The 27,628-nt window shown below is 43.8% G+C and overlaps 1 protein-coding gene across 1 annotated transcript; it reads left to right on the top strand.

The window, feature by feature from the left end:
* The first annotated feature begins 59 nt into the window (after positions 1-59).
* Positions 60-27,628, top strand: DHX33 (DEAH-box helicase 33). Its single transcript, XM_066363369.1, has 12 exons — positions 60-448; positions 3,268-3,428; positions 4,333-4,560; positions 4,764-4,934; positions 12,542-12,727; positions 13,468-13,579; positions 15,689-15,848; positions 15,988-16,076; positions 17,851-17,978; positions 18,346-18,549; positions 20,079-20,165; positions 24,863-27,628. Exons 1-12 carry the CDS (start codon positions 169-171, stop codon positions 25,169-25,171), a joined length of 2,115 nt encoding a protein of 704 aa, XP_066219466.1. The 5' UTR covers positions 60-168; the 3' UTR covers positions 25,172-27,628.

Genomic DNA, 27,628 nt, shown 5'->3' with positions numbered 1-27,628 from the left:
TGCTTGCTGGGAGTTGCAGTCCCTTTCTAAAGGCCAGGGGAGGTGGTGAGGTCTGTGGTCGCTCGGAACCGCTAGCACGTGGCAGGAAGGGGCGGTGCGTGTTAGGTGTCCGCTCCCGGGAGCTGCGGCACCTGCCCTCCCTCGCTCCCGTCGTTGTGCCCTCCCGACATGCCCGAGGAGGCGGGCTTTCCTCCGGCTAAGAGATTCCGGCAGGGTTCTGGGCCTCCGAGCCACGCCGGGTCCTGCCCTCTCGCGAGGCGAGTGGTAATGCTGCTGAGCGCTGGCGGCGGCGGCGGAGGAGGCCGACGGCGGCAGCCACCCCTGGCCCAGCCCTCAGCCAGTCCCTACCCTGAGGCTGTGGAGCTGCAGCGCCGGAGTCTGCCCATCTTCCAGGCGCGAGGGCAACTGTTGTCCCAGCTCCGAAACCTGGACAGCGCCATCCTCATCGGTGAGTAGCCGCGCGGCCAGGTCCTTCCTAGTTCTCGGTTCCTGGCACTGAGAGCACAGTGTTTTTTAGGTGCCTCTCGCCCTCTTTCATTTGAGTCTACAACAAACCTAACCTCCTTTTCTGTGCCAAGCCCCGAGAGGGGCCTCGAAGGGGTTGGATGGCCCTGCTCTGGAGGTGTTCACAAACAGCGGATGAAGTGACCGAGATGTTAGGCCAGGACTCACCTTCCTTGCGGAGGGGTGGAGGGGCATACCGGGGACTTTGGGAACTTAGAAAAGTGGATCTGAGCTATATTCTACGCGAAAGGGAGAGCATGCTGCGTGAGAGACGAAGGAGAGGCGAGAAACAGTCTGGTCTGACGGGAAGTAGTAGTATATCTGGTGCATGAACTAAAAGACAGAGTTGTCATTTGGGGACTGGTTACAGGGGACTTTGATCACTAAAGTTTAAGTCAGAGCAGCTTCTGAAGGACCAGAGGATGAGCCTCCAAAGAGAGGAAGGAGAACCAGAAGAGCCTTTAGTCAAAGGAACAAAGTTATAAGAGGGGAGTGAACAGATGCAGCAGTGAGGTCCAATAATAGATGGACCCCAAAAATGCCCACTGGGTTTGGATGTAAGGTATTGATTGTGGATCCCATTGAGTACTATTTCAGCCAAACTGTGGGATAGGAGCCTATTTGTCTTTGGGCTGAGGAGTTAGGAGGTGGCGGAATGAAGGTAGTGGGAGCAGGCTTGTTTTGAGGGAAAAAAAGGGCTGAAAAGAACTTGCAAGTATGTATTAATAGGTTGAGCAGAAGAACCCAGTAGATGAGGAGGCAGAAGATGGATAGCAGATACTAATAGAGTTGAGGTCAGGGGACACTGGTAACAAGCGCTGGAAGCAGAATTGGTCTTTAATACGATAAAGGTTGTCCAAGAATCAGGGTGGCTGGAGAAAGGAGGTGAGAATGGGCGTGACTGCAGAAAACCTTGCAGGAAGAGGTAGAGGGAGATCATATTTGAGGACTTAACCATTTTCTATAAAATAGGCGCAGAAGCTGTGTTGAGAACGGGAGTTGCAGGCCTCAAGTAGGCCCTTGAGGAGGATGACATAAGACAGGCTGCATAAACAAGAAAAGGATTGATGGTGGTGCCGGTGCCCAGTTGCATTTGGCCCACTACAGACTCAAGTGTTTGTCTGCACAGTTGGGTTATTTTGATTTATCAATGCTCAGTTGCCTGGTGTAGGAGCAGAAGAGATGGACGGAGACATTGATCCAAGTTTGGGGTTTTGCCTGGTAGATTCAACAGGAGGACCGCAGAATCATCAAATTCTTAGTCCATGATCATGGCTAGATCAGGAAGGATGAGCACTCGGAGGGGAGAAAATGGAAGAATAATGAGACTAGGAATGTGAGGTCAGAGTGGTGTAGTTGTAGCAAAGGGGGACTTTACAGAGTTTGTTGTTCTAAGTATTGCAAAAGAAACCCAGGAAGGTAGAAAATAACATCGGCAGCTTACTGTATGCAGGATGGCCAAGTACATGGAAGAGACAGACATTCTCTGCCTTCCAAAAGCTTCTGGAGTTGGAGGAGGATAGAAACGTTTAGACATTTCAGACGATGTAGGTTGGTCAGCTGGAAGAGATGAATAAGGCACTAAGGAGCACTGCTGAGGCTGCCAGTGCAGCCTCAGGGTAGAGATTTTTTGGTCTAGTTCCTCTTGTAGAGTTTGCCTGACCTGTGGTAGCACCATGGATAAAGTGTCAACCTGGAACACTGAGGTCACCAGTTAGAAACCCTGGACTTGCCCAGTCAAGACACATATGGGAAGCAATTACTACAAGTTGATGCCTCCTGCTTCTCCCCTCTTCTTTCTCCTTTCTCTAAAGAAATCAATAAATAAAAAAATCTAAAAAAAGAAATTCAAGTAAAAAAAAAGGAATTTTATGATAGTGTGGGCAAAAGCAGAGGCTGGTGAATGGTGAGGAGTTTGTTAATGGCTTCGGTATGTGAATGGCTATGGTGTCAGATCATATAAATCTCACTAATTCTTTGGAAAAGTTTAACATTTTTATATTGCAGTTGTATTTCTTTTTCTTTCTTTCTTTTTTTTATTTTATTTTAATGAGAGGAGAGGAGGCAAAGAGACAGAAGACAGACTCTCACTTACGCCCGCCCTGACTGGGATCCGCCACCCAGCAAGCCCGCTAGGGGGTGATGCTCTGCCCATTTGGGGCTGATGCTCCATTGCTCAGGAACAGAGCCATTTTTTTAGTGCCTGAGGCAGAGGCTATGGAGCCATCCCCAGCGCCCAAGACTAACTTTGCTGGAACCAATCAAGCCATGCTGCAGGAGGGGAAGAGAGAGAGAGAGAGAAAGAGAGAGAAAGGGAAAGGGGTAGGGGAGCGGATGGTTGCTTCTGCTATGTGCCCTGACCTGGAATCGAATCTGGGACTTCCACACACCAGACCAACACTCTACCACTGAACCAACCGGCCAGGCCCTAGTTGTATTTCATTTCATGTTTATACTGTACCTATTCTGAACATTTATATTGTTTCTGAACATATTATATTGTTTAATTATTTCCTTAGAATCAGTTTTTGGAAGTAGCATTGTGGGTCAAAGGGTATAAACGTTTTAAAGATTTTTCTGATGTAATTTGACCTTCTGAGGAACAATTCCAATTAACACTCCACCAACAGTTTTGTGAGTATTGGGTTTCCTGTGGCTTTACCAATGTAGATTTTTCTTTTAACTTTTTCTTCTGATTTTGATACATTTGTTTGGTAAAATTTATTTCAATTTGCATTTAAACAGGACTTTTTTCTTCCCTAGGGGAAACTGGCTCTGGGAAGACGACTCAGATCCCTCAGTACCTCTATGAAGGGGGAATTAGCCGCCAGGGCATCATTGCTGTGACTCAGCCTCGTCGAGTGGCTGCCATCTCTCTTGCTACTAGAGTCTCAGATGAGAAGAGAACTGAACTTGGGAAGCTGGTACCTAATTTCCTTCATTACAAACATCTCTCCCTCTCCTGCTTTTTATTTTTCTGAACGAGACTTCTTATACATAGTGTGCTTTTTTTCTTGCCACAATTGTTTAGACCTGTCTCTTTAAGAGATAAGAGGGTCTGCCCTGGCCAGATAGCTCAGTTGGTAGAGCATCGTCTCAAAGGGCAGAGGTTGCTGGTTTGATCCCCACTCAAGGCACATACAGGAACAGATTGATGTTCCCGTCTCTCTCTCCCCCTAAAAAACTAATAAATAAATAAAAGATATCACAAGATCTGACAGGCTATCATTTCCATTTGCTTTGCTTTCAAAATCTGTTGGCAAGTTGGATAAATTAGTTGTTTTCCTTGAGCGATTTTAAGGCTTCAGGAACCTCTGTCAAATCCCTTATCTGTACTGCTCACAAAAATTAGGGGATGTTTTATCACTTCATATTCATTTTGAAATATCCCCTGATTCTGCTCACAAAAATTAGGGGATATTTTATCACTTCATATTTATTTTGAGGTATCCTCTAATTTTTGTGAGCAGTATATATATCTTTCTAGAAAAATTGTGTTTTTCTAGCATATATGTGGGTATTGAGAATGAATCCCAGAACTGTATATAAGTCAAATTAATTGTGTGTGTGTGTTTATGCATTTCACTTAAAAACATCTTGGATATTCTTTCATATCTGTACATAGCTTCACTTGAAACTATTAAGTAGCTGGTAGAAGGCTAATTTTAAATTTGTGGTCGTGTTTATTGTAATTACAGTTACAGGTATATTTGCCTTGTGTCAGCCACTAGACTGCTGCTGGAGCGCAGGGCAAGTGCCTGGCATAGTGTTGGTTACATAGTGGGTGTTTCAACACACGTTTGATCAGTAAATAATTTCTCTGCACAGGTTGGCTATACAGTGCGCTTCGATGATGTCACCTCAGAAGACACCAGGATCAAGTTCCTGACAGATGGCATGCTTCTGCGTGAAGCAATTTCAGACTCCTTGCTTCGGAAGTACAGCTGTGTCATTTTGGATGAAGCCCATGAACGGACCATCCACACAGATGTGCTCTTTGGAGTGGTGAAAGCCGCACAGAAGAGGCGAAAGGAGCTGGGGAAATTGCCTCTCAAAGTAGGTGCAGCATGCTTAAGGAAAAGGGCCCGCATGTTTTCTCGGGGTGTTGTTCTGCTTCAGAATCGTGGAGAAAGTTAACCACCATTGTGGGAGAGGCTCAGGCTTCATCGGCTTCATCAGCTGCTGTTAGAGCTCGGGAGGGACAGAGAAAAGCTGTTGCAATGTCCGTCTCCCATCTTCCTATTCCACCTCGCACCCAGGTGATTGTGATGTCGGCTACCATGGATGTGGACCTCTTCTCTCAGTATTTCAATGGAGCCCCCGTCCTCTACCTGGAGGGTAGGCAGCATCCAATCCAGATTTTTTACACCAAACAACCTCAGCAAGATTACCTGCACGCTGCACTTGTCACAGTCTTCCAGATTCACCAGGTATGGGATGGGGTGCCACTTCGTTAAAAGGTCTGTTTTACCTGACATTTGATAGAGTATTCAGCCTTGCAAAGAAAAGCTAGTGAGTGAAACAACTTGGCGAGCTGTGTCGTTACAAGAAGCTGAGTATTGGTTTACCACGTCCAGGTTTTATCCTTTTTTCTTTTTTTTGGTATTTCTTACTTTCTCTAAAAATAATTTAACTCCAACCCGCATCTTACGTCAGCTGAGCCAGAAAACTTACATAGATTAGGATGGTGGCTCACAAACATTTTTTGATCCTAACCCCCAGTAAGAAGCACATTCTGAGTTGCTACCAAGGACACTGACTTGAGCCTTATGAAACCCTGCCTCTTTACTACATGTGATGTCTTGTATTTTCTACCTCATATTTTAAACATTGATATTGACCCAGAAATGGATTCCAATTTAGAGTTCTCTTTATACAAAAGAAAATTATTAGAGAAATGTTTTAAAATCTCTTCTCATTTTATTAAACATTTACTTAAAATTCAAATGAATAAATCACCTCATTTTTGTTTAATTTGTAAAAAGTTGACTGTTTTTACCTTCCCATTAGCTTTCTGAAAAAAATCTACGGGCAGATATTTTTAAAATTAATTTTTTTAAAAGATATTATTTATTCATTTTAGAGAAAGGGAGAGAGAGGGAGGGGGGAGCAGGAAGCATCAACTCCCATATGTGCCTTGACTGGGCAAGCCCAGGGTTTCGAACCAGCGACCTCAGCGTTCCAGGTCGACGCTTTATCCACTGCGCCACCACAGGTCAGGCAAATTAATTTTTATTTTAATCTAAGTTATGCATGTACAGTTTGAAGTTTAAAGAGTTAAATAATTAATTCTGAAAGGCTCATAAAAAACCAGCAGTTACTTTTAGTTCTCCATCCCAGACCCTGGTCTTGACCACTGTCAATTTCTTAGCTGTTTCGCCTGGATATTGCTTTCATATTTCTAAATAACCTTCCTGTATTGCTATTTGTTAACTTACTGATATTAGGCGTTATATGTTAATTTCTTACCATGGTAGATGAGGATTTAGAAATACTCCTCCTCCACCTCTTGCTTCTTTTCTTTTTTTAAAAAATTATTTATTTATTTATTCATTTTAGAGAAGAGAGAGATGGAGAGAGAGAAAGAGAGAGAGAGAGAGAGAGAGAGAAGGGGGAAGTAGGAAGCATCAACTCTCATATGTGCCTTGACCAGGCAAGCCCAGGGTTCTGAACCAGGAACCTCAGTGTTCCAGGTTGATGCTTGATCCACTGCGCCACCACAGGTCAGGCTTTGCTTCTTTTCTTTATCCTCTCAGCATAGTTATATCACAATGTTTTTTAAAGCAAGTATCACTATTTTATTTTAATTTAATGCAGTAACATTGATAAATCAGGGTACATATGTTTCATTTTTTTTTTTTTTTTTTTTCATTTTTCTGAAGCTGGAAACAGGGAGAGACAGTCAGACAGACTCCCGCATGCACCCGACCGGGATCCACCCGGCACGCCCACCAGGGGCGATGCTCTGCCCACCAGGGGGCGATGGTCTGCCCATCCTGGGCGTCGCCATGTTGCGACCAGAGCCACTCTAGCGCCTGAGGCAGAGGCCACAGAGCCATCCCCAGTGCCCGGGCCATCTTTGCTCCAATGGAGCCTTGGCTGCGGGAGGGGAAGAGAGAGACAGAGAGGGAAAGCGTGGCGGAGGGGTGGAGAAGCAAATGGGTGCTTCTCCTGTGTGCCCTGGCCGGGAATCGAACCCGGGTCCTCCGCATGCTAGGCCGACGCTCTACCGCTGAGCCAACCGGCCAGGGCTTTGTTGGGAGTTTTTTGATAATTGTTTCGAATTCATTTGGTGTAATCGGTCTGTTTAGGTTTTCTGATTCTTCCAGACTGATTTTTGGAAGATTGTATGTTTCAAGGAATTTGTCCATTTCATCTAGGTTGTCTAGTTTTTTGGCATATAGTTCTTCATAGTGTTTGCTTACAATATTTTGTATTTCTGATATGTCAGTTGTTATTTCTCCACTCTCATTTCTAATTTTATTTATTTGAGTCCTCTCTCTTTTTTTTCTTGGTGAGTGTAGTTAAAGGTTCATCGATCTTGTTTACCTTTTCAAGGAACCAGCTCTTAGTTTCATTGATCCTCTGTATTGTTTCTTTAGCCTCTATGTCATTTATTTCTGCTCTGATCTTTATTATTTCCTTCCTTCTACTACATTTGGGCTTTACTTGCTGTTCTTTTTCTAGTTCTTTTAGATGCAGGGTTAAGTTGTTTATTTGAGCTTTTTCTAGTTTCTAAGGTGTGCCTGTAGTGCTATGAACTTCCCTCTCAGTACTGCTTTTGATGTGTCTCATAAATTTGAGTTGTTGTATGCTCATTGTCATTTGTTTCTAGGAATTTTTTTATTTCTTCTTTTTATTTATTTATTTATTTATTTATTACAGACAGAGTGAGTCAGAGAGAGGGATAGACAGGGACAGACAGGAACAGAGAGAGATGAGAAGCATCAATCATTAGTTTTTCATTGCGTGTTGCAACACCTTAGTTGTTCATTGATTGCTTTCTCATATGTGCCTTGACCATGGGCCTTCAGCAGACCGAGTAACCCCTTGCTGGAGCCAGCGACCTTGGGTTCAAGCTGGTGGGCTTTTGCTCAAACCAGATGAGCCAACGCTCAAGCTGGCGACCTTGGGGTCTCAAACCTGGGTCCTCTGCATCCCAGTCCGACGCTCTATCCACTGTGCCACCGCCTGGTCAGGCTATTTCTTCTTTGATTTCATTGTTAACCCATTCGTTATTTAATAACCTGTTATTTAGTTTCCATGTGTTTGAGAATTTTTGAGCTTTTCTGTTGTGGTTGATTTCTAGTTTCATGCCATTGTGATCAGAGAAAGTGCTTGATATGATTTCAATCTTCTTAAATTTGTTGAGACCATTTTTGTGCCCTAACATGTAGTGTGTCCTAGAGAATGTACCATGAGCACTTGAAAAGAATGTATATTCTGCTGTTTTAGGGTGAAAGGTTCTGAAGATACCTATTAAATCAAGTTGATCTAGTGTGTCCTTTAAATCTGCTGTTTTGTTAATTTTCTTTCTTGAGGATCTATCTAGTGATGTTAGTAGGGTATTGAAATCCCCTACTATTATAGTATTGCTGTTAATCTCGCCCTTTATATCCATCAAAGTCTGCTTTATATATTTAGGTGCTCCTATATTAGGTGCATAGATATTTATAATAGTTATATCTTCCTGTTGGATTACTCCCTTTATCATTATGTAGTGGCCTTCTTTATCTCTTACTATATCCTTTGTTTTAAATTCCATTTTGTCTGATACAAGTATTGCTTCCCCAGCTTTTTTTTCATTTCCATTTGCATGAAATGGTTTTTTCCATCCTTTTACCTTCAATCTATGTACATCTTTTGTTTTAAGGTGTTTCTCTTGTAGACAGCATATGTATGGGTCCTGTTTTCTTATCCATGCAGCTACCCTGTGTCTTTGATTGGATCATTTAATCAATTTACATTTAAGGTTATTATTGATATGTAGTTGTTTTATTGCCATTTTATTCTTTAAAGCTGTATTCCTTTTTTGCTATATTCTTTTCCCACTTTGATTTGTTTATAACAGGCCCCTTAACATTTCCTGCAGCATTGGTTTGGTTGTAATGAATTCCTTGAGTTGTTTTTTGTCTGGAAAGCTTTTTATTTCTCCTTTGATTTTAAATGACTGCCTTGCTGGATAAAGTAATCTTGGTTGTAGGTTCTTGTTCTGCATTACTTTGAATATTTCTTGCCATTCCCTTCTGGCCTCAAGTGTTTCTGTTGAGAAGTCGGATGCCATCCTTATGGGGGTTCCTTTGTAGGTGATAGCTTTTTTTTCTCTTGCAGCTTTTAATATTTTCTCTTTATCACTTAGCTTTGGTGTTTTAGTTATGCCTTGGTGTAGGTTTCTTTGGGTTTCTCTTTCAAGAGTTCTCTGTGCTTCTTGAAGTTGTGATAGTTTCTCCTGTATTAATTTAGGGAACTTTTCAGCTATGATATGATTGAATAAAATCTCTATCCCTTGTTCTTTCTCTTCTTCTTCAGGAAACCCTATGATGCGGATGTTATTTCTCTTCATGTTGTCACAGAGTTCTCTAAGGTTTCCTCAGACTTTTTGAGTCTCTTTTCTTTTTTCTTCTCTGCTTTCCTGCCTTCATTCAAGTTGTCCTCCAACTCGCTGATTCGATCCTCAGCTCTATCCATCCTGTTTTTAATTCCTTCCATTGTGGTCTTCATTTCTGATACTGTATTTGTCATCTCCTACTGATTCTTTTTTAATATTTCAATATCCTTTTTTATACTTGCTATTTCTTTCTTTTTTTTTTTTTTTTTTTTGTATTTTTCTGAAGCTGGAAACGGGGAGAGACAGTCAGACAGTCTCCCGCATGCGCCCGACTGGGATCCACCTGGCATGCCCACCAGGGGGTGATGTTCTGCCCCTCCAGGGCGTCACTCTGTTGCGACCAGAGCCACTCGAGCGCCTGGGGCAGAGGCCAAGGAGCCATCCCCAGCGCCCGGGCCATCTTTGCTCCAATGGAGCCTCGGCTGCGGGAGGGGAAGAGAGAGACAGAGAGGAAGGAGAGGGGGAGGGGTGGAGAAGCAGATGGGCGCTTCTCCTGTGTGCCCTGGCCGGGAATCGAACCCGGGACTTCTGCACGCCAGGCTGATGCTCTACCCGAGCCAACCGGCCAGGGCCTATACTTGGTATTTCTTTATTTAGGTGTTTGTAATGACCATCCATTGTTGTTCTAAGATCCCTAAGCATCCTTACAATCATTATTTTGAACTCGGCATCTGGAAGTTTGATTATTTCCGTATCACTCAGTTCATCTCCTGAAGGTTTCTCTTGTGGTTTCATTTGGATTGCACTTTGTTTTCTCACTATCTGTGTTTGGGTGTTTTGTTTGTAGAGCTGGTTGAGTCTAGGCTTGGTGTTGTCTGCCTCCAGTTTTCAATTGTGTTATTTCTAGGTCTTCTTGGGTTGGCATCAGCTATTATTTGTAATCCACTTTCGGATTTGGGCTGCTTTGAAGTCTTGATTTGTTTGTTTTCTTAATAGGTGATAGTCTTGTTTACTGATCTCAGCAGGGGGCTTCCTTGAAACTGTATCCAGGAATGCATGGGTGTAACCTGCACTCTGAAGGCCTCTTCTACCAATTAATCTCTCTGGGGGGCAGAGTGTTTTCTCAGCTTCAGTAGGGGGAGGTGTATCTCAGATCTCCATGGAGACCTGAGTTACTGCCCCTCCTCCCCACTTCTTGTTTTCAGCTGTGTCTTGTTGCGCTCATTGGAACTGGAGAGATGTCTGGAGATCTGTGACCGGAAGCACTTTAGCCTTGTTTTGTGGAAGGATCAGTCCCTACCCCATCTATGGCTGCCTCTAGCATGGATGAGTCAGCTTTTTAGGTCCTCTCCTGCATTACTTTGCCCCTCACTGTCTGTCCCTCTCTTTCCCCTTTCCACTTGGAAGATAAGCCGGTCCTTTCAACACACCTTTGCTCCCTGGTTGCCAGGCAAGTGGCTGTGAGCAGTATTTTCTGCTCTTTTCCCTGGAGTGAGATCCCCTCTGGGCTCTCAGCCTCACTCCCCCTCTCCCTGTTCCTGTAAGCAGGGGAGATTCAGGCGCTCCCTGCCAGGTTTGTTATGGCTTCTTCTTTGCTCCTTGGTTTTTGAGAGCTGTTCTTGTAGTCCAGAGTTGGTTTTTCTCGCTGATTTTTCCTAAATTGATTTGTATTCCAGTTTGGTGGTGAGAGCTGGGTGTCCGTGCATCTGTCTACTCCACTGCCATCTTCAGATCTCAGCACAAGTATCAGTATTTACAATATTATGTCCCTGCATTGCTAGCAGTGCACCATTTCAGTGCCTTGTTCCTCGTACAACATAGTTGTATTAGTTTTCTATTAGGTATGGCTAATTTTTCCCAAGTGGTCCAGTCTGTTATATGCCAATTGTGAGTATTTGTTATGAGTTCAAATGTATTCCACTTTTCCCAGAGTTCTTTATGCTACTCCTCTGCTCAGTATAGGTTACTGTCCTGGGCCTCTTGTAGCTGTCGTCCTGGCTCTTTCCTTTGTCATCTTCCTGTATTGAATCTCATTATAGCATCCTGTGTCTTCCCTGCCTCCTGACTGTATCGGGTAGAGGAGGGGACTAGGGGAGTTTAACCACACTGGACTCAGACTTTGAGCCAGTCCCTGGGTTTTCACCCTCCTACAACCCACCTCTGCAGTGCACTCAGGTTCTGAGCCTTTCTGGCTTCTCCAGGAAAATTGGGACATCTCTTGTCACTTATTCCTTTTAGTAAGCATCTGGACTGGAATTTCCTCCGCCCATCCAAGTCATTCACTGCCCCTCCATCTTTTCTATCTTTCAAAAATGGGTTGAAACTTCTTTTTTATTTTCCTTCTTTGTTAAGTGAGAGAAGGGGAGAGAAAGAGAGACAGACTCCTGCATGCACCCCAACTGGGATCTACCTAGCCACCTCCATTTGGGGCTGATGCTCACAAGTGAGCTATTTTTACTGCCTGAAACAGAGGCCCCATGGAGCCATCCTCAGTGCCCAGGCCAATGTGCTTGAATGAATCGAGCCATTACTATAGGAGGGGAAGAGAGGAAGAGGGAGAAGGGATAGGGGGAGGGGTGGAGAAGCAGACGGTTGCTTCTCCTGTGTGCCCTGACAAGGAATTGAAACCGGGACATCCATACACCAGGCCTGTGCTCTACGACTGAGCCAACCTTCCAGGGCTGGATTGAAACTTCTAATCCATTCTCTTTTCTCACTGTCTCTTGTCTTTCTGGACTTATACATTTACTGTCATCTTCATAGTGTTTGGAGAAGAAGGTCAGTCTACCTTCTTCTCCAAAGTTTAATGTCCAAAAGCCAACTTGAGGTATGATGACTTTGTTGCATTTTGGTTACATGGTGGCTTTGATGAGTCTTCCCATTGGTGATGTTTTGACTGATTTTATCTTGTCTGTGTATACCTCTGAACATTTGTCCTGTTAAAACTGAACTAAAACATGTACACACACATAAATATATGTGTACATATTTACATATGTACATATGCTCACATATTAATTTTTTTGTGTGTGTGACAGAGACAGAGAGAGGGACAGACAGGAAGGGAGAGAGATGAGAAGCATCAGTTCTTTGTTACGGTACCTTAGTTGTTCATTGATTGCTTTCTCATATGTGCCTTGACCGGGGGGCTATAGCGGACCCTGTGACACCTTGCTCAAGCCAGCGACCTTGGGCTCAGGCTGGTGAGCCTTGCTCAAACCAGATGAGCCCGCGCTCAAGCTGGCGACCTCGGGGTTTCAAACCTGGGTCCTCCGCATCCCAGTCTGATGCTTTATCCACTGTGCCACCACCTAGTCAGGCTAACATTTTTTTCAATTATTTGTCATTAATTACTTTACAGATATATCTGACCAGACTTCAAAGAAAGATCAGATGAATGAGTATGTCATTAACACTTGGATGTTCTTCTGTTTGCAAGGTGAGGTGCTTCTGTTAATGCCTAGAAATTCCTATTTAAATTTTTTATAGGAAGCCCCTTCTTCCCAGGACATCCTGGTGTTCCTCACTGGTCAGGAAGAAATTGAAGCCATGAGCAAGACCTGCCGAGACATTGCAAAGCACCTCCCAGATGGCTGTCCCTCCATGCTGGTCCTTCCTCTGTATGCCTCCCTGCCCTATGCCCAGCAGCTCCGTGTCTTCCATGGGGCCGCAAAGGTGAGTGCACCCCCTTCCATCCGTCTAGTCCCATCCCTGGTTATGCTGATGAACCACCAGTGGGGCCTGTAGGTATGCCTGTCTCTAGACTCCAGAGAAAGTATATGGGATGGGATGCTCAGGCAGCAGATACTATAGGTGAAAGGCTGTGGGAATACAGGCGTAGCTACGGATGTAGCTCTGTCATGGTAAGAACAGGGAAACAGTTGTCAGGGGGTGAGGGAGAGTGCAAAGGCAAAGGCTGAAAGGTAAATGAGTGACTCTTCTAAGGTCCAATATAACAAGCCACATTTGTCCATAATAGCATTTATAGGGTGCCCATGCTGTGTCAGGCATTGTGCTGACATTTTGCATATACTGCCTCATCCTCTCGAGACCTAGCAAGGTAGGTTATAATCCCATTTTGTAAACACTGAGACCCAGAGAGGTCAAGTAACAGTTGCTCAAGGGGCACACAGTAAGTAACTGGCAGCACTCGGCTCCAACCCATATCTACCTGCTTCTGGATCTTGTGCCTGTTCCGCTGCATCTCATCACCTCAAAATAAGCTCTTAAGACTGGAACATCCCCTCTCTCCCACTCAGTTTAATGACCCACCATCAATACAAATAACTGTCATTAATAAGAGTCATCTTTCTTGATTATGAGTGAATTATGGAAATTAGTGGTGAGAAATATGTTTTGAAACTTCTGAATCATATATGTGTCATATGGCTTTTTGGTTTTCTTCCTCCTTTTAGGGCTGTCGCAAAGTGATCATTTCAACCAACATCGCCGAAACCTCCATAACCATTACAGGAGTAAAATATGTAGTTGACACGGGCATGGTTAAAGCAAAGAAGTATAACCCTGGTGAGAATTTGTAGCTCCTGAATGTCGCTTCTATGTATAGTGAGCAATCATTGAGTTTCCTGGAGCCCTAGTTTCCCCCAAATGAGCATTTCCTGTTTGTAACTAACAGATTTGGGTGGCGAGCCCCAAAAGTGCGACAGCCCAGCAGCAGGTCCGGAAGGGAGACCTGCAGCAGGTGCGTGAGGCTGAGGGGGCAGGAAGAGAAGGCGAGCTCTCACAGCCGTGGGAACAGAGAGGCTCAGGAACCTGGCAGAGGGTCTGAAGCCCTGTCAGAAGTTGGGTGAGAATGATGGCACTAGGGCCAGAGACAGCCTGATCCCACATCAGAGGTTCTCATCAGAAGTAGTATTTGCCCTGGTGGGATAGCTCAGTTGGTTAATGTGTTCTCCTGATAGGCAAAGGTTGTGGGTTCAATCCCTGTTTTGGGCACATACAGGAACAGATCAATGTTTCTGTCTTTCTCTAATATCAGTAAATTAAAAGAAAAAAAAAGTTTGCCTGTGGTGGCGCAGTGGATAAAGCATCCTGGAATGCTGAAGTCACTGGTTTGAAACCCTGGGCTTGCCCAGTCAAGGCACATACGGGAAGCAACTACTATGAGTTTATGCTTCTCACTTCTCCCCCCTCTTTCTCTCTCTCTCTTTCTCTAAAAAAATTTAAATCAAAATTTAAAAAAAATTATCTTTTTTTTTTTTGACAAAGACAGAGTCAGAGAGAGGAACAGACAGGAAGGGAGAAAGATGAGATACATCAGTTCTTTGTTGTGGCACCTTAGTTGTTCATTGATTGCCTTCTCATAAGTGCCTTGACCAGGGGGCTACAGCAGAACAAGTGACCCCTTGCTCAAGCCAGTGACCTTTGGGCTCACGCCAGCAATCCCACGCACAAGGCAGTGAGCCCACGCTCAAGACGGCGACCTCGACCTCAGAATTTCGAACCTGAGTCCTCTGCGTCCCAGTCCAATGCTCTATTTACTGCGCCACAGCCAGGTCAGGCTAAGAAGAAAAAAGATTATCTCTAAAAATAAAAAACAAGAATATTTGAGCACAGCTGGGTGGAGCTCCAGGTTTCCCAGGATTCCCTAGGCTGGAGGAGGCACTAGCCATTCCCTGAGAATGTTCCAGGGGAAGCTTGCTTTAGTCATTTTTTTTTTTTTTGATGTCAACATCGAAGACCGCTTTAGTCATTTTTCATGTGTGTGTTGTACCTTGCTTTATTCTAAAAGAGGCTTTGAGGCAGCTGAAATTCTCACTCCCAAATGTTTGACTGAAATGCACTGTTAAGCTGCTGACTTTCACTTGTGTATCTCTTAGAGGTAACGTGTGAAAGGGCTGAGTTCTCCAGTGCCTGGCAAAGAGTACACTTTATCAGGGAAGTCTGTCTCTGCCCTGGCCAGGTAGCTCAGCTGGTTAGAGCGTCGTCCTGGAGTAGAAAGGTTGCCGGTATGATCCCTCATCCGGACACGTACAGGAACAGATTGATGTTCCTGTCATGCACTCACATGTGCGCGCGCTCTCTCTCTCTCTCTCTCTCTCTCTCTCTCTCTCTCCCCCCTCCTCCCCTTCTCCTCCCTCCCTTCCTGTCTCTCAAAAATAAATAAGTAATTTTAAGAAAAGAAAGTCTGTCTTATTTGCTCCTGGGAGTGACAACAGCACATTGTCTCTCTTTCATAATAGAGGTGGGAGGCAGGATACAGTATACAGGGACTGGAGGCTTTTCATTTCTAAGTTAATGTCTGCTAGGATGACAACCATCCCAATTTGCCAGCAGCTGTCCTGGTTTTATCCCTGAAAGTCCCAAGACCTTGGCCAAGTGTGGTGGTTGTCACCCTATGATCGAAGCCAGGTCCCTGAAATTTATTCTGGGGCCCTGCTACAAACGTGAAATTTTCTTGATGTTTTAATAGATTTCACTCAGTATCTACTACAAGGCCTCGCTTCACTGCAGAACCATCTGCCTTTGTGCTTTCTGATTGAGCCTTGAGTTTTGCTAGACTCATGTATTGCGGAAAGGATCACAGGTGTTCTAAGGAATGCTTTTTGTCTACGCTATAGAAACAGTTTGTTTATGTGACGAGCAGAGCGCTAATGTGGGCCATTTTCTCTCCAGACAGTGGCCTAGAAGTATTAGCTGTGCAGCGGGTGTCAAAGACCCAGGCCTGGCAACGCACAGGACGCGCTGGCAGAGAGGACAGTGGCATCTGTTACCGGCTCTACACAGAGGATGAGTTTGAGAAGTTTGAGAAGATGACTGTGCCAGAGATCCAAAGGTGGGCCCAAGGTGCCTTCCCTGCTTGCTCAGGTCTCCCGAGAGCTGCAGTTCTCACTGACACCCGTCAGTGGATGGTTCTGACTCCCTGGCTGGAGGATCGGGGAGAGTAAGCAGCGCACATCTCTCACTCTTCGTAGATGTAACCTCGCAAGCGTGATGCTGCAGCTGCTAGCAATGAGAGTCCCCAGCGTGCTCACCTTTGACTTCATGTCCAAACCATCTCCAGGTAAGTGCATTCTTCATTGGAGTGGAAGGTGTACAAGTCAACAAACAGCAAATGGACTAAAAAAAAAAGGGTATTTTGGAGGTCTCCTTTTGTTTATTCTGGTGGAGAATAGCATTAGCTCTCAGAGAAGTGTCTCAGAATCATGAGAGGATAGCTTCGGTGCCATTAGCACCGTCCCAGTGCAGAAGCTGTGGCTCCATATAGGGACTCACAGTTGGTTTCTTGACCACAGGAACCAGTCGAGGGGTCCATGGGTTGGAAGTAGTCGAGGGGTCCATGGGTTATGCAGAAACCTAATGAAATTGTACTACTGCCAGCAACAGGACCAAAAAGATTAAGTTTCTTTGCATTTAACCAGTTCCTGCCCTTCACTGATCTCTCCATTGAGGAAGAAGTGAAATGGGGATTTTCCTAGTGATGGTAGCTTTAGCACTTGACATGTCTTCAGTACATGATTTTCCTTCCCTTTTTGCCTCTCTCTCTTTATTAAGTGAAGAAATGCTTTTTTTTTAAGAAAAATTGATGAATATGCAAGGGTTTCACCTGTTCTTAGTGTCCCGTCCCTAATGCAACCACTGCGACCATTTTCTAGTCTTCTAGAGAAAATCTATGTATATGCAAGTATATATAGTCTCTTTTACAACACAAATAGTAATGTGTATTGTGCACTGTTCTATACATTTTTTCCAGTTTAATTGAGATGTAATTGACATACATCACTGTGTAAGTTTAAGGTAAACAGCATAATAATTTGCCTTACACAAATTATGAAATGAGTACCACTTGTAAGTGTAGTTAGCATTCATTATCTCACGTAGATACAATAAAAAAAGAAAAGAAAGAAAAAAATTGTGATTTTTTTCCCATTGCTAAATTCCTACACACAAAGGAAGAGCTTGTACGTGGAAGGTAGGAGGAGGTAAGACCAGCCCTGCGTGCCCCTAACCAGAAGCCCCGGGACCTACCCTGTCACACTCACTTCCTTCCCACTCTCTCCCACATTGTTTGTCCTTCCCTTGCTTTCCTATAATGATTTATTCTAGGGGTGTGTATCCCTAAACAATGTGTTGGTTTCATCTACGTGTTTCTGTGTCAATTCTTCTGTAACCTTCCCTTTTCATTCATTATGCTTTGGAAGGTTTATTTGTGTTGATGCGTTTTCACCACCCAATGCTATTCCATTCTATGAATTAAGCAAAATGCTCTTAGCCATTCTCCTATTGACTGAGACACCTGTGCATTGTTTTTTGCACCTGATATATCATATTTTACAGATCATTTCTTCCCAAAGTATCTATTTATTATGTTTTAGGAGTGCTTTTTTGTTCTTTAATAGGTAATGCATTTACATGGTTCAGAATTCAAAAAGTATAAAAGAGTGATTAGTAAAGAGTGGCCTTCTCGCCAGGGGCCCCGATGTATCTATTATTTTGTGTGTGAGCCTCTGGGATACAGGTCCCTGTACATTGTATGAGCCTCTCTGTAGGAAGATTTCTTTTTATTTCTTTTTAAATTTTTAATTTTTTTCTTTGTGGGTGAAATCCTTAAATATAACATTGCTGGGTTTAATTCTTATACATATTGCCAGATTACAGACCATCCTCTAGAAAGGAAAGTGACTGAAGACAGCGATGTCATGAAGAGCTGAGAGTGTGTCCAGGGCCAGTGGTGGTTGCGCTCTTTGCTGCGGTTCCGTCAGTTGTAGAGTTACCAGAGGCTAGCTGCAGCTTCTTTTTTGGAATTTTGGCTCCTTATTATGTCTCTTTTTCTTTAGATCACATTCAGGCGGCCATTGCCCAACTGGACCTCTTAGGTGCTCTTGAACACAGGGATGACCAGCTTGCCCTGACTCCGATCGGAAGAAAGATGGCGGCATTTCCTTTAGAACCCAAATTTGCCAAAGTAAATGATACCCTCTCTTCAGTCCCCTTTCTGTACATTACAGGTTAGCCATCCCAAAGTAGACTTTTCAATCCAGTGCTTCTAGATTAATCTCCACTTTTTTCCTTAGTAATTACCCACTTCTACTTTGTGTCTTACACTGATTTCTGTTCTGTGTGGGGTAGGAACTCGTATACAAGTCACGAGCCCTGCCCACAAGGAATTGGAATCCTGTGGGGAAGGCAGTCGTTACTTTTATAGTTGTGGTTTTAGAGACACCTTCCCTTTAACGCTTTAGCAGGGAACCTATGCAAGCAATATACAGAAGTACTGTCTTCAGAAGCTAGGAAGAATTTTTACTAATATAGCTTTTAATTTTGATTTGCAGACCATCCTCCTGTCCCCCAAATTCCACTGTACAGAGGAGATACTGACCATTGTCTCCCTGCTGTCTGTGGACAGTGTTCTCCACAACCCTCCATCCCGGCGGGATGAGGTGCAGAGTGTCCGGAAGAAGTTCATCTCCAGCGAAGGCGATCACATTACCCTGCTGAATATCTACCGGACCTTCAAAAACTTGGGCGGTAATAAGGTGAGCCTTGTCTCGTTCCTTTTCTCAAATTACCTTCTCTGTGGGCATGTAGGCCCTCCCTTTCTGCCTGAGTCATCTAAAGAGACACAAAAAGAATGTCACGTGTCATTTCAGATACATTTGCGTACAGGGACAGTACCAGAGAAGAAATGTGATTCCTGCCTTTTGCTCTGTTTGTGTCTAACTCATACTTAATGTGGGCAGTTCAGCATTTGGTGACCAGTTTCTTAGCTACAAAAGGGGTTTTTCCCCACCTGCCCTTAACTTCCTTCATAGTAGCCTTTGCTTGTATGATATTTCAGTTCTTTGGACCAAGATGGAAAATGGCAACATATTGTTTCATTAACTTTGTCTGCATTTTAATGCAGTCAGTTCTTTTTTCATTGATTTGAGAGTGATAGAGAAGGGAGAGAAAGGGAGTGAAGCTTCAACTTGTTCCATTTAGTTGTGCACTCATTGGTTAATTCTCATATGTGCCTTGACCGGGGATCAAACGTGTGACCTCAGCACGCCAGGACAATGCTCTATCCACTGAATCAGGGCTAATGCAATCAATTCTTTAAAAAAAAAGAACGCTACCTACTTTTAGCAGTTGTGAACATTTTGCTCTTATTTCTCTAAATTTATTTTTAAGGACATAAAATGCTCTAGATTTTACGCAGCAAAAACCTGCACCGCTCCTATGCTAGCTTTTTCTTTGTGTAACCACTGTCCTGAAGTTGGAGTGTGTTCCCATGGTGACAGCATGCTTTCACTTCATATTTCTTTCCTACCATTACGCAGCTTGTTTCCACTTCCAGCACAGCAGTGAACATTTCTGCAGGTCTCCTTGTGCACAAGGGGGCGCACTTCTCCGGGTCGACACAGCAGTGGGCCTGCTGGCCGAGGGCAGCTGAATCCAGCTTTGCCAGGCGAGCATGTGGCTCCCAGAGTTCTCGGCACCTCTTTCTACTCCCCATATTGCATAAGATTTTCTATTTCCACCATCATTTCCATTGAAATGACTCTAATTTTTGTCAAGTTGAAGGATGTGAAATGGTATCACAGCTGTTTAAACTACTTTGCCTTGCTTCCTCAAGAGACTGAGAATCCTAATATAAGCTTATTGGTTGCTGGTCATTTCTAGTAAATCGTCTATGAGTTGTCTGTTCATAGCCTTTGTCCATTTTCTACTGGATTGTTGGTCTTTTTCTTACTAATTTATAGGAGGGTTGGTTTTTTTAATATGTTCTGGAGGTACTTACCTTTCTTTACTGGGTGTAGTGATAAAACATCTCAGCTCTTTTTATGGTGACTTGACTAGATAATTTTTAGTTTCACTTTAGTGTAAATTATTAATATTTTTCCTACGGTTTATGCTTTTTGGTATAAAGATATTTTCCTATATTTTTGGCAGCTGAAGTTTCCCCCTAAATTCAACTCTGTTATAAAGAAATATACTATATTTTATATATATAATATGTAATATATAAAAAAAATGTATTATTTTCACTAGGGAGGATTGTAGTTTCTCTTTTTCTTCTAATCAGGATTGGTGCAGAGAGAATTTTGTCAACAGCAAGAACATGATGCTTGTAGCTGAAGTCAGAGCACAGCTGCGGGATATCTGCTTAAAGGTATTCTCTCTTCTCAGTTGTTCTTTGGGGGGCTGCATCTTCACTTTTTTCTAGGTGAAATTTTTTTAAGCCAATTTTATTTATTTTTTACAGAGACAGAGAGACAGTCAGAGATAGGGACAGATAGACAGGAACAGATAGAGATGAGAAGCATCAATCACCGGTTTTTCGTTGCAACACCTTAGTTGTTCATTGATTGCTTTCTCATATGTGCCTTGACCATGGGCCTTCAGCAGACCGAGTAACCCCTTGCTCAAGCCAGTGACCTTGGGTTTAAGCTGGTGAGCTTTGCTCAAACTGGCGACCTCAGGGTCTCGAACCTGGGTCTTCTGCATCCCAGTCTGACGCTCTATCCACTGCGCTACCGCCTGGTCAGGCAGGTGAAATTTTTTTAATTGCTTATAGCAGTTGTAGAAAAATTAAGGAAAAAAGTAAAAATTACCCACAATTCCACCTCTCACCATTTTGGTCTGTTTCCTTATAATCCTGCTTTATTTATTTATTTACTTTTAGAGAGAGAAGAAAGGGGAGGGGGAAAGAGAGAGAGACATTGATTTGTTGTTCCACTTATTTATGCCTTCATTGGTTTATTCTTTTCTGTGCCCTAATCTGGGATCAAACCCACAATCTTGGGGTACTAGGACAATGCTCTAACCAACAGAACGACCAGGCTAGGGCTTGTAGTCCTGCTTTTAAGTGTTTTTAGATACTAAGTTACATTGTATGTATAATTTATATTCAGTTTCTGTAAACTTTAAAAGTGTTTTCTAATGTTATTAGAATTCATCCTAAGAGTTTTTTTTATTAGGAATATCTTAATTTTTTTTTTCAGATTATATAAATACTACATAATGGTTACAAATTGATTACAGTACAGAAAATAATTGATATATAATGTAGAAAGTTTCAAAATCTCTCATAATCTTGCCACTCCAAAGATAAACCTCCATTAACAGTCTGGTGTAGATCCTTTTAGATTGTTTGCGTGTGTGTGTTTTGAATACTTAATGTGTTTGGGCTTTTTTTTTTTTTTTTACTTATTGATTTTTGGGAGTGAGGAAAGGAGAGAGATTTGTTGTTCTATTTATTTATGCATTCATTGGTTGATTCTTGTTTGTGCCTAACTGGAGGTCAAACCCACAATCTTGGCATATCAGGATGACTCTAACCAACTGACCTACCAGCAAGAAAGAGTTGGGCTGTCTTTCAGTGTCTATATGTGTCTGTCTCATTCTTTTTAGTGACCTCAAAGCATTTCATTGTATCCACTACATTTTACTTAACCAAGTTCCCAGTGGTGGCTGTTTAGTTATGTCATAATGACTCTCCTTCTACATATGCTTTTGTCTGATGCACACTGAATGATGACTTCATGGATAGTGAATTTCGGTCTTGATAGTTAGTCAAATCGTCTACCAGAAAGTTTTCTGTTAGCTTATATTCCCTCTTAGAGTACATGATGTTTTACAGTCCTGTATGTATTTAATGATTGTGTGACACTCCACATTTTACCTCAGAGGTGGGGAGAAGTTTATGTCAACATCTCCTGTTGTTGAGCATGGACGTGCCCACTTTTTGCGATCATAAACAATCAGTGGTGAGTGTCTGTGTCAGGCTCCTTCTGAGATAGCCCTTCAGTGCAGACCACCTGCACGTTCCTAGGGGAGTTGTTGCCCCTGTCCAGCCTGTGTCAATGTCAGCGGCCTAGTAACACTAAAGCTGTTTCTCTTCATAGTAGCCTGTTGTGTTCTGAATTTTACACACTTTTCCGAACTCCTCTTGTACTTGAACAGTTTTCATGCCAGACCATCTCAGTGTCGTGAGTTTTCTCAGTTTATTAATGACAGTAGAAACGGTGCTTCTCTGTTAGTTTTGCCTGAAGAAGCTGCAGTGGCTGACCGTTCCGGTCTTAGATGCCAGATACTGGTCAGGGTCCTGCTGTTTATAGGTCTACCTGAGACCAAAGATCTTCGCAACAATCTCGAGGGGCAGTCTGACATATATACACATATGACTCATGTGAGGAGCCAACAATATTATAATAATTATAAAAATTATGTATGAAATACTTATTAAGGTACCATTCTAAATACTTTCATGTGATTGATTTGGAATCCTCACTTTACCCCTCTGAGGATGATTCTGTCATCATTCTCACTTCCCCATGATGAAACTAGAGCCTAGCAAAGGAAAGTAACTAATTCGCCCTAAATCACATAACCAGTGAGTAGTAGAGCTGGCAGCCTAGAAGGAGGGACCACCATTAGCTGTGGGACTCTGGGTTTCCTGGAGGTGGTGATGCTGAGCTACACCCAGCAATGAGAAGATAGTGTCTTCATCAGGCCAGGACCTGATTGCAAATAACAAAACACCTTGATCTATCTTAAAGGGGAAAAGGGGGGATAAAGAGGTTTCTCAGGGAACCTATGGGCAAGAAATAGTCCAGCTTCACAGGGCTGGAATGAGGAACCAGAAAAGGCCGTGAGGAGCAAGGGCAGCTTTCTGTGGGCCTGTTGGCCTTCTGTTTGTGTTCGCCTTCTTGGCTGCTCTCTGCATGTGTTTCAAGGTACCGTATTTCCTCATGTATAAGATGCACTTTAATTGGGGGGCCCGAAATTTGAAAAAAAATTTATTACATGAAGTTATTGAACTCAAGTTTTAGTCATCATAAAATTCATACAACTGCTCATCACTGTCAGAACTCCCATCCATTAGCTTGTCCTCATCTGTGTCTGATAACGAATCACTGTCTTCAATAATGAGCGCAAAAACAAGCGGGAAATGCAATTTAAAAAAACTACAACCACTGTATAAAATGTACCCAGTTTTTAGACTCCACAAGTTTTTCTAGGGAAAAACAGAGTGTCTTATACATAGGGAAAGACGGTACTCACAGCAATTGCTCAGATTTCCTACATCCAACTCCAGGTGCCTGGAGAGAGACCTGGCCAGCGTTGGTTAGGCAAGTATATACGCTGGCTGGCTCAGCTGTGGCCTGGGGTATAAGGTGACTGGACCTGCTCAGTAAGGGTGGCAGAGCCAGGAGACTGATGACCGACACTTCTGTGGAGCTGAGGGCTGTTCTGTCTCCTCTAGCGCAGTGGTCCCCAACCCCTGGGCTGCAGACCGGTACCAGTCCATGGGCCATTTGGTGGTCCGCAGAGAAAGAATAAATAACTTATATTATTTCTGTTTTATTTATATTTAAGTCTGAACGATATTTTATTTTTAAAAAATGACCAGATTCCCTCTGTTACATCCGTCTAAGACTCACTCTTGACGCTTGTCTCAGTCACGGGATACATTTATCCGTCCCACCCTAAAGGCCGGTCCGTGAAAATATTTTCTGACATTAAACCGGTCCGTGGCACAATAAAGGTTGGGGACCACTGCTCTAGTGCACAATGAAGGCACCCTCGTGAACAGGCCTAGGAAAGAGAAGGCAGTTGATTTTGAGGACCTCAGGAGGCTTGGGATGGCTCATTCTCACCTTCACAATTAGAAGCTTGCATTGCTTTGCCAGAGGCAGTAGAAAGACTGAAGCTTTTCAGTAGGTGAAGAATGGCTAGAGTTGTTCTATAGGAAGATTAATTTGATAGCAGTGAGAGATGGATTGGAGTGAGGAGATGATAGTGTAGTCTAGTGTTTTTCCTTTTTTTATTTAATTTTTATTTTTTTATTTTTTTGTATTTTTCCGAAGCTGGAAACGGGGAGAGACAGTCAGACAGACAGACTCCCGCATGCGCCCAACCGGGATCCACCTGGCACGCCCACCAGGGGCTACGCTCTGCCCACCAGGGGGCAATGCTCTGCCGCTCCGGGGCGTCGCTCCGCCGCGACCAGAGCCACTCCAGCGCCTGGGGCAGAGGCCAAGGAGCCATCCCCAGTGCCCGGGCCATCCTTGCCCCACTGGAGCCCTGGCTGCAGGAGGGGAAGAGAGAGACAGAGAAGAAGGAGGGGGTGGGGGTGGAGAAGCAAATGGGCGCTTCTCCCATGCACCCTGGCCGGGAATCGAACCCGGGTCCCCCGCACGCCAGACTGACGCTCCACCACTGAGCCAACCGGCCAGGGTCTCCTTTTTTTTTTAATTTTTAAAATTTATTTATTCATTTTTAGAGAGGAAAGAGAGACAGAGAGGGAGAGAAAGGAGAGAGAGACAGAGAGAGAGAGAAGGAGGGAGGAGCTGGAAGCATCAACTCCCAGGATGTGCCTTGACCAGGCAAGCCCAAGGTTTCAAACCGGCAACCTCAGCATTTCCAGGTCGACGCTTTATCCACTGCGCCACCACAGGTCAGGCCAGTCTAGTGTTTTTCAACCACAGGTCCACAGACTGGTCCTCCAGAAATTCCGTGCTGGTCCGTGAAAGAGTTAACCACCCTGATGTTGTATGAAGAGTATAGGCCCAATGATGACCTAGCCTGCCTGTGGTTTGGCACCTTGTGTGACTGTGTCTCTCCTAGTCTTACTGTCCCATGCTGTAGTTTTCCTGTTTCAGTCCACCCTCCTTCAGCTGCACCTCTTCCCCACTCATGCTGATCTCTAAGGCATTTGAGAGAACCACCTCCAAATGACAACATCCACTTTGTTAGGCTTGCAGTGTGGGCTATGTTTTAGACGCAGTTGCTGCAAATACTATGCAGTGCTGAGCAGCATTCATGTTTACCGTCTTTTCCAATTCTCTCTTCCTCCTGCAATAGATGTCAATGCCAATCATGTCATCCCGAGGAGACATGGAGAACGTCCGCCGCTGCCTGGCTCACAGCCTCTTCATGAGCACTGCTGAGCTCCAGCCAGACGGTACCTACGCCACCACAGACATGCACCAGCCGGTAGCCATCCACCCCTCGTCTGTCCTCTTTCACTGCAAGCCAGCCTGCGTTGTGTACACTGAGCTGCTCCACACCAACAAGTGCTACATGCGGGACCTTTGTGTGGTGGACGCCGAGTGGCTGTACGAGGCCGCCCCAGAATACTTCCGGAGGAAGCTCAGAACCCCCAGAAACTGAGCCACTCCAGGCCGCTGCCAAACTGCCGGGGCCTGAGAGCTGGGACCACAGTCGTCCTCGTAGCTGACTTCCAGCTCGGTGCCTAGAAAGGCGGCAGGTTTTAATGTAGCAGAACATGCCCGACTTCCTGGAGTTTGCAAGTGGCTTTCTTAAACTCCTAAGTCTGAACCATGTAGACATGTACCTATTATTTATAATTTTGAAATGTCAAATAATGCTTTCAGTTCTTGCTGGGTGACTGACTGATGTAGTTAGCTTCTGAGCCTCAGTTTCCTCATATGCCGTGTGGTTGAAGTCATGAGGTTTTGAGAAAATTAAAGGACTGTGCAGTTTACAGTGAGCATACAATGAATTGTTGGCTTGATGTCACTGCTTTTTACATAATGTGAATCAAGTACAAGATTCTCTTGAGTTCTCGAGACTAAGGGGGACTTAAAAGAAGGGGGCCCACAGAAGGTCACAAAGCTCAGATGTTGTCCTTGGATCTATTTTAATGTCCATCTGTACTGTACAAAGTTTTTAAATAGAAAACCTAAGAGATTGATAACTGCAAGTTTCAGGAGGGAGGAGCTGTTGTCTCTCACCTCACAGGCTGGCCACCCCTCCCCAGCTGCCTCCTCAGGGTGTGGACTCCCGCTGCCTCCAGGCACAGGGCAGAGAGGAGCACTGCAGGGACCGAGCGGTCTTTGTCCTTAGTCCTCGGTGCTTCTGTGGCAGACATCCTCACCTGTCCTTTCAGGAGATGTGGAAGTATCCTGGGTGAAGGTTGATTTGTATCTTCTGAAGCGTATCAAGTATAAACATATCCAGCATACATAGCTGCTACTTTTCTCTGTAACTGGACCCATAGAGCTGTGTAAGCGTAAGGAATGACTCCATGCTACATTTCAGCCGTTTCTCTTCTGGCGGGGTCCCTGCTCAGAGGGGGGGGGGGGGGTGGAAGGGAGAGACGATAGTCCAGGAGAACGAGACAGCGTTTGCTCATCCCATCCACCACATCTGGTGGTTCTAGTCTAGCTTTGTCTTTTTTTTCTTTTTGGGGGACTTGGGAACAGCCGGGCTTTATTACATCCTAACTCTTAACAGTCATCACTCTCTAACCCTTAGTTTCTCCATTTCTTGGAGGGAATTTGAGGTTCTCACAGTCTCTTCCTATTCTCTTTTTTTGAGAAGGGAAAAGACCATCAAAGGTTCTTAGGTATTATCAAAAGCAAATGAATATCTTGTCCTAGAAGCAGGCAAGATTTAGCCTTTTTAATGTACTTGTTCTAAACACATATGCAATATTTTTGTCATTATTTACAAAGTGAATCATGCAGTTTATGTAAAAGGGACCAAACTGAGAGACGCTTCAGAGACAGTGGACGGTCTCTTCACTCTGCATCCAGTGAACCCTGCTCCGAGACCAGCCTGCCGGAGCTCCCATTCCGAGTCTCACTGCCCATGCCTGTGTATGTCAAGTCTGGCTCAAGCTTCCCAGCACCAGCTGTGGCCCTGAGAGGCTTCTATCTAGTAGTGTTCAGGGCACGTGTGATTTAATTCTGTTAAATGTTTTTACATTTAAGGCAAGTAGGACTTGACAGATCCTATATACCATCTCTTATTGAATACTAAGACTTAGCTGGTTTTTCCTCAGATTGACTTGTTTTTCCTGTTGCAGACTTTCTGAAGTTTTTCATAAAGTTTTAAAAGTGTATTTTTCTCATTTATTTAATAGAGGCCTAGATGTTTATTTAGCCTGACTTGATAAAACAAGTTACTGTATTTTTAATAAAAAATTCACCATGCTGGTCAAAAATTAGGAGTGGGGTGGTTTATCATGTCCCTCAGAAAAATACTCTCTGGGGCAAGTAAACTTAACTAAGAATAATTTGTTTCCAACTTAAGTACCTAAAGAGTTTCTAGAAAATGTATGTTCTTTTCTGAGAAGGAATTAAGGGATAAATAGCTTTCAAGTAAATGTAAATAGCTTCTAAGTAGCTTTAATGTTTCTGTACAGAAATATATATGTTGTCACTGTAACACTATGGTAGAGTTTTAATACAGTAGTTTTTTATTGGGCTTTTCAAAAAGTTAATTTTTAACATAGCTGCTCAGGGATTAAGTCAGATTGGAAAACCCATTCTGACTCCACATATTACTATAAAGAAATAAATGGTTATTTATATTGAGCTACAGGGGATAGTACATTTTTTTTATATATTTTTTTTTAATTTTTTTTTTTTTTTTAAAGAGAGGAGGAGAGAAGGGGGGCAAGGAACAGAGCATAACTCGTAGTTGCTTCTCATATGTGCCCTGACCAGGGAAACCACGGTTTTGAACTGGTGGCCTCAGCATTCCAGGTTGGCGCTTTCTCCACTGCGCCACCACAGGTCCGACAGATTTTACCTTTTTTTTTTTTGTATTTTTCTGAAGCTGGAAACGGGGAGGCAGTCAGACAGACTCCTGCATGCGCCC

The sequence above is a fragment of the Saccopteryx leptura genome, chromosome 2, assembly GCF_036850995.1.
Source record: "Saccopteryx leptura isolate mSacLep1 chromosome 2, mSacLep1_pri_phased_curated, whole genome shotgun sequence".
Lineage (NCBI taxonomy): Eukaryota > Metazoa > Chordata > Mammalia > Chiroptera > Emballonuridae > Saccopteryx > Saccopteryx leptura.
The sequence above is the reverse complement of the archived record's forward strand: the minus strand, read 5'-3'. Positions and strand labels throughout refer to the sequence as shown.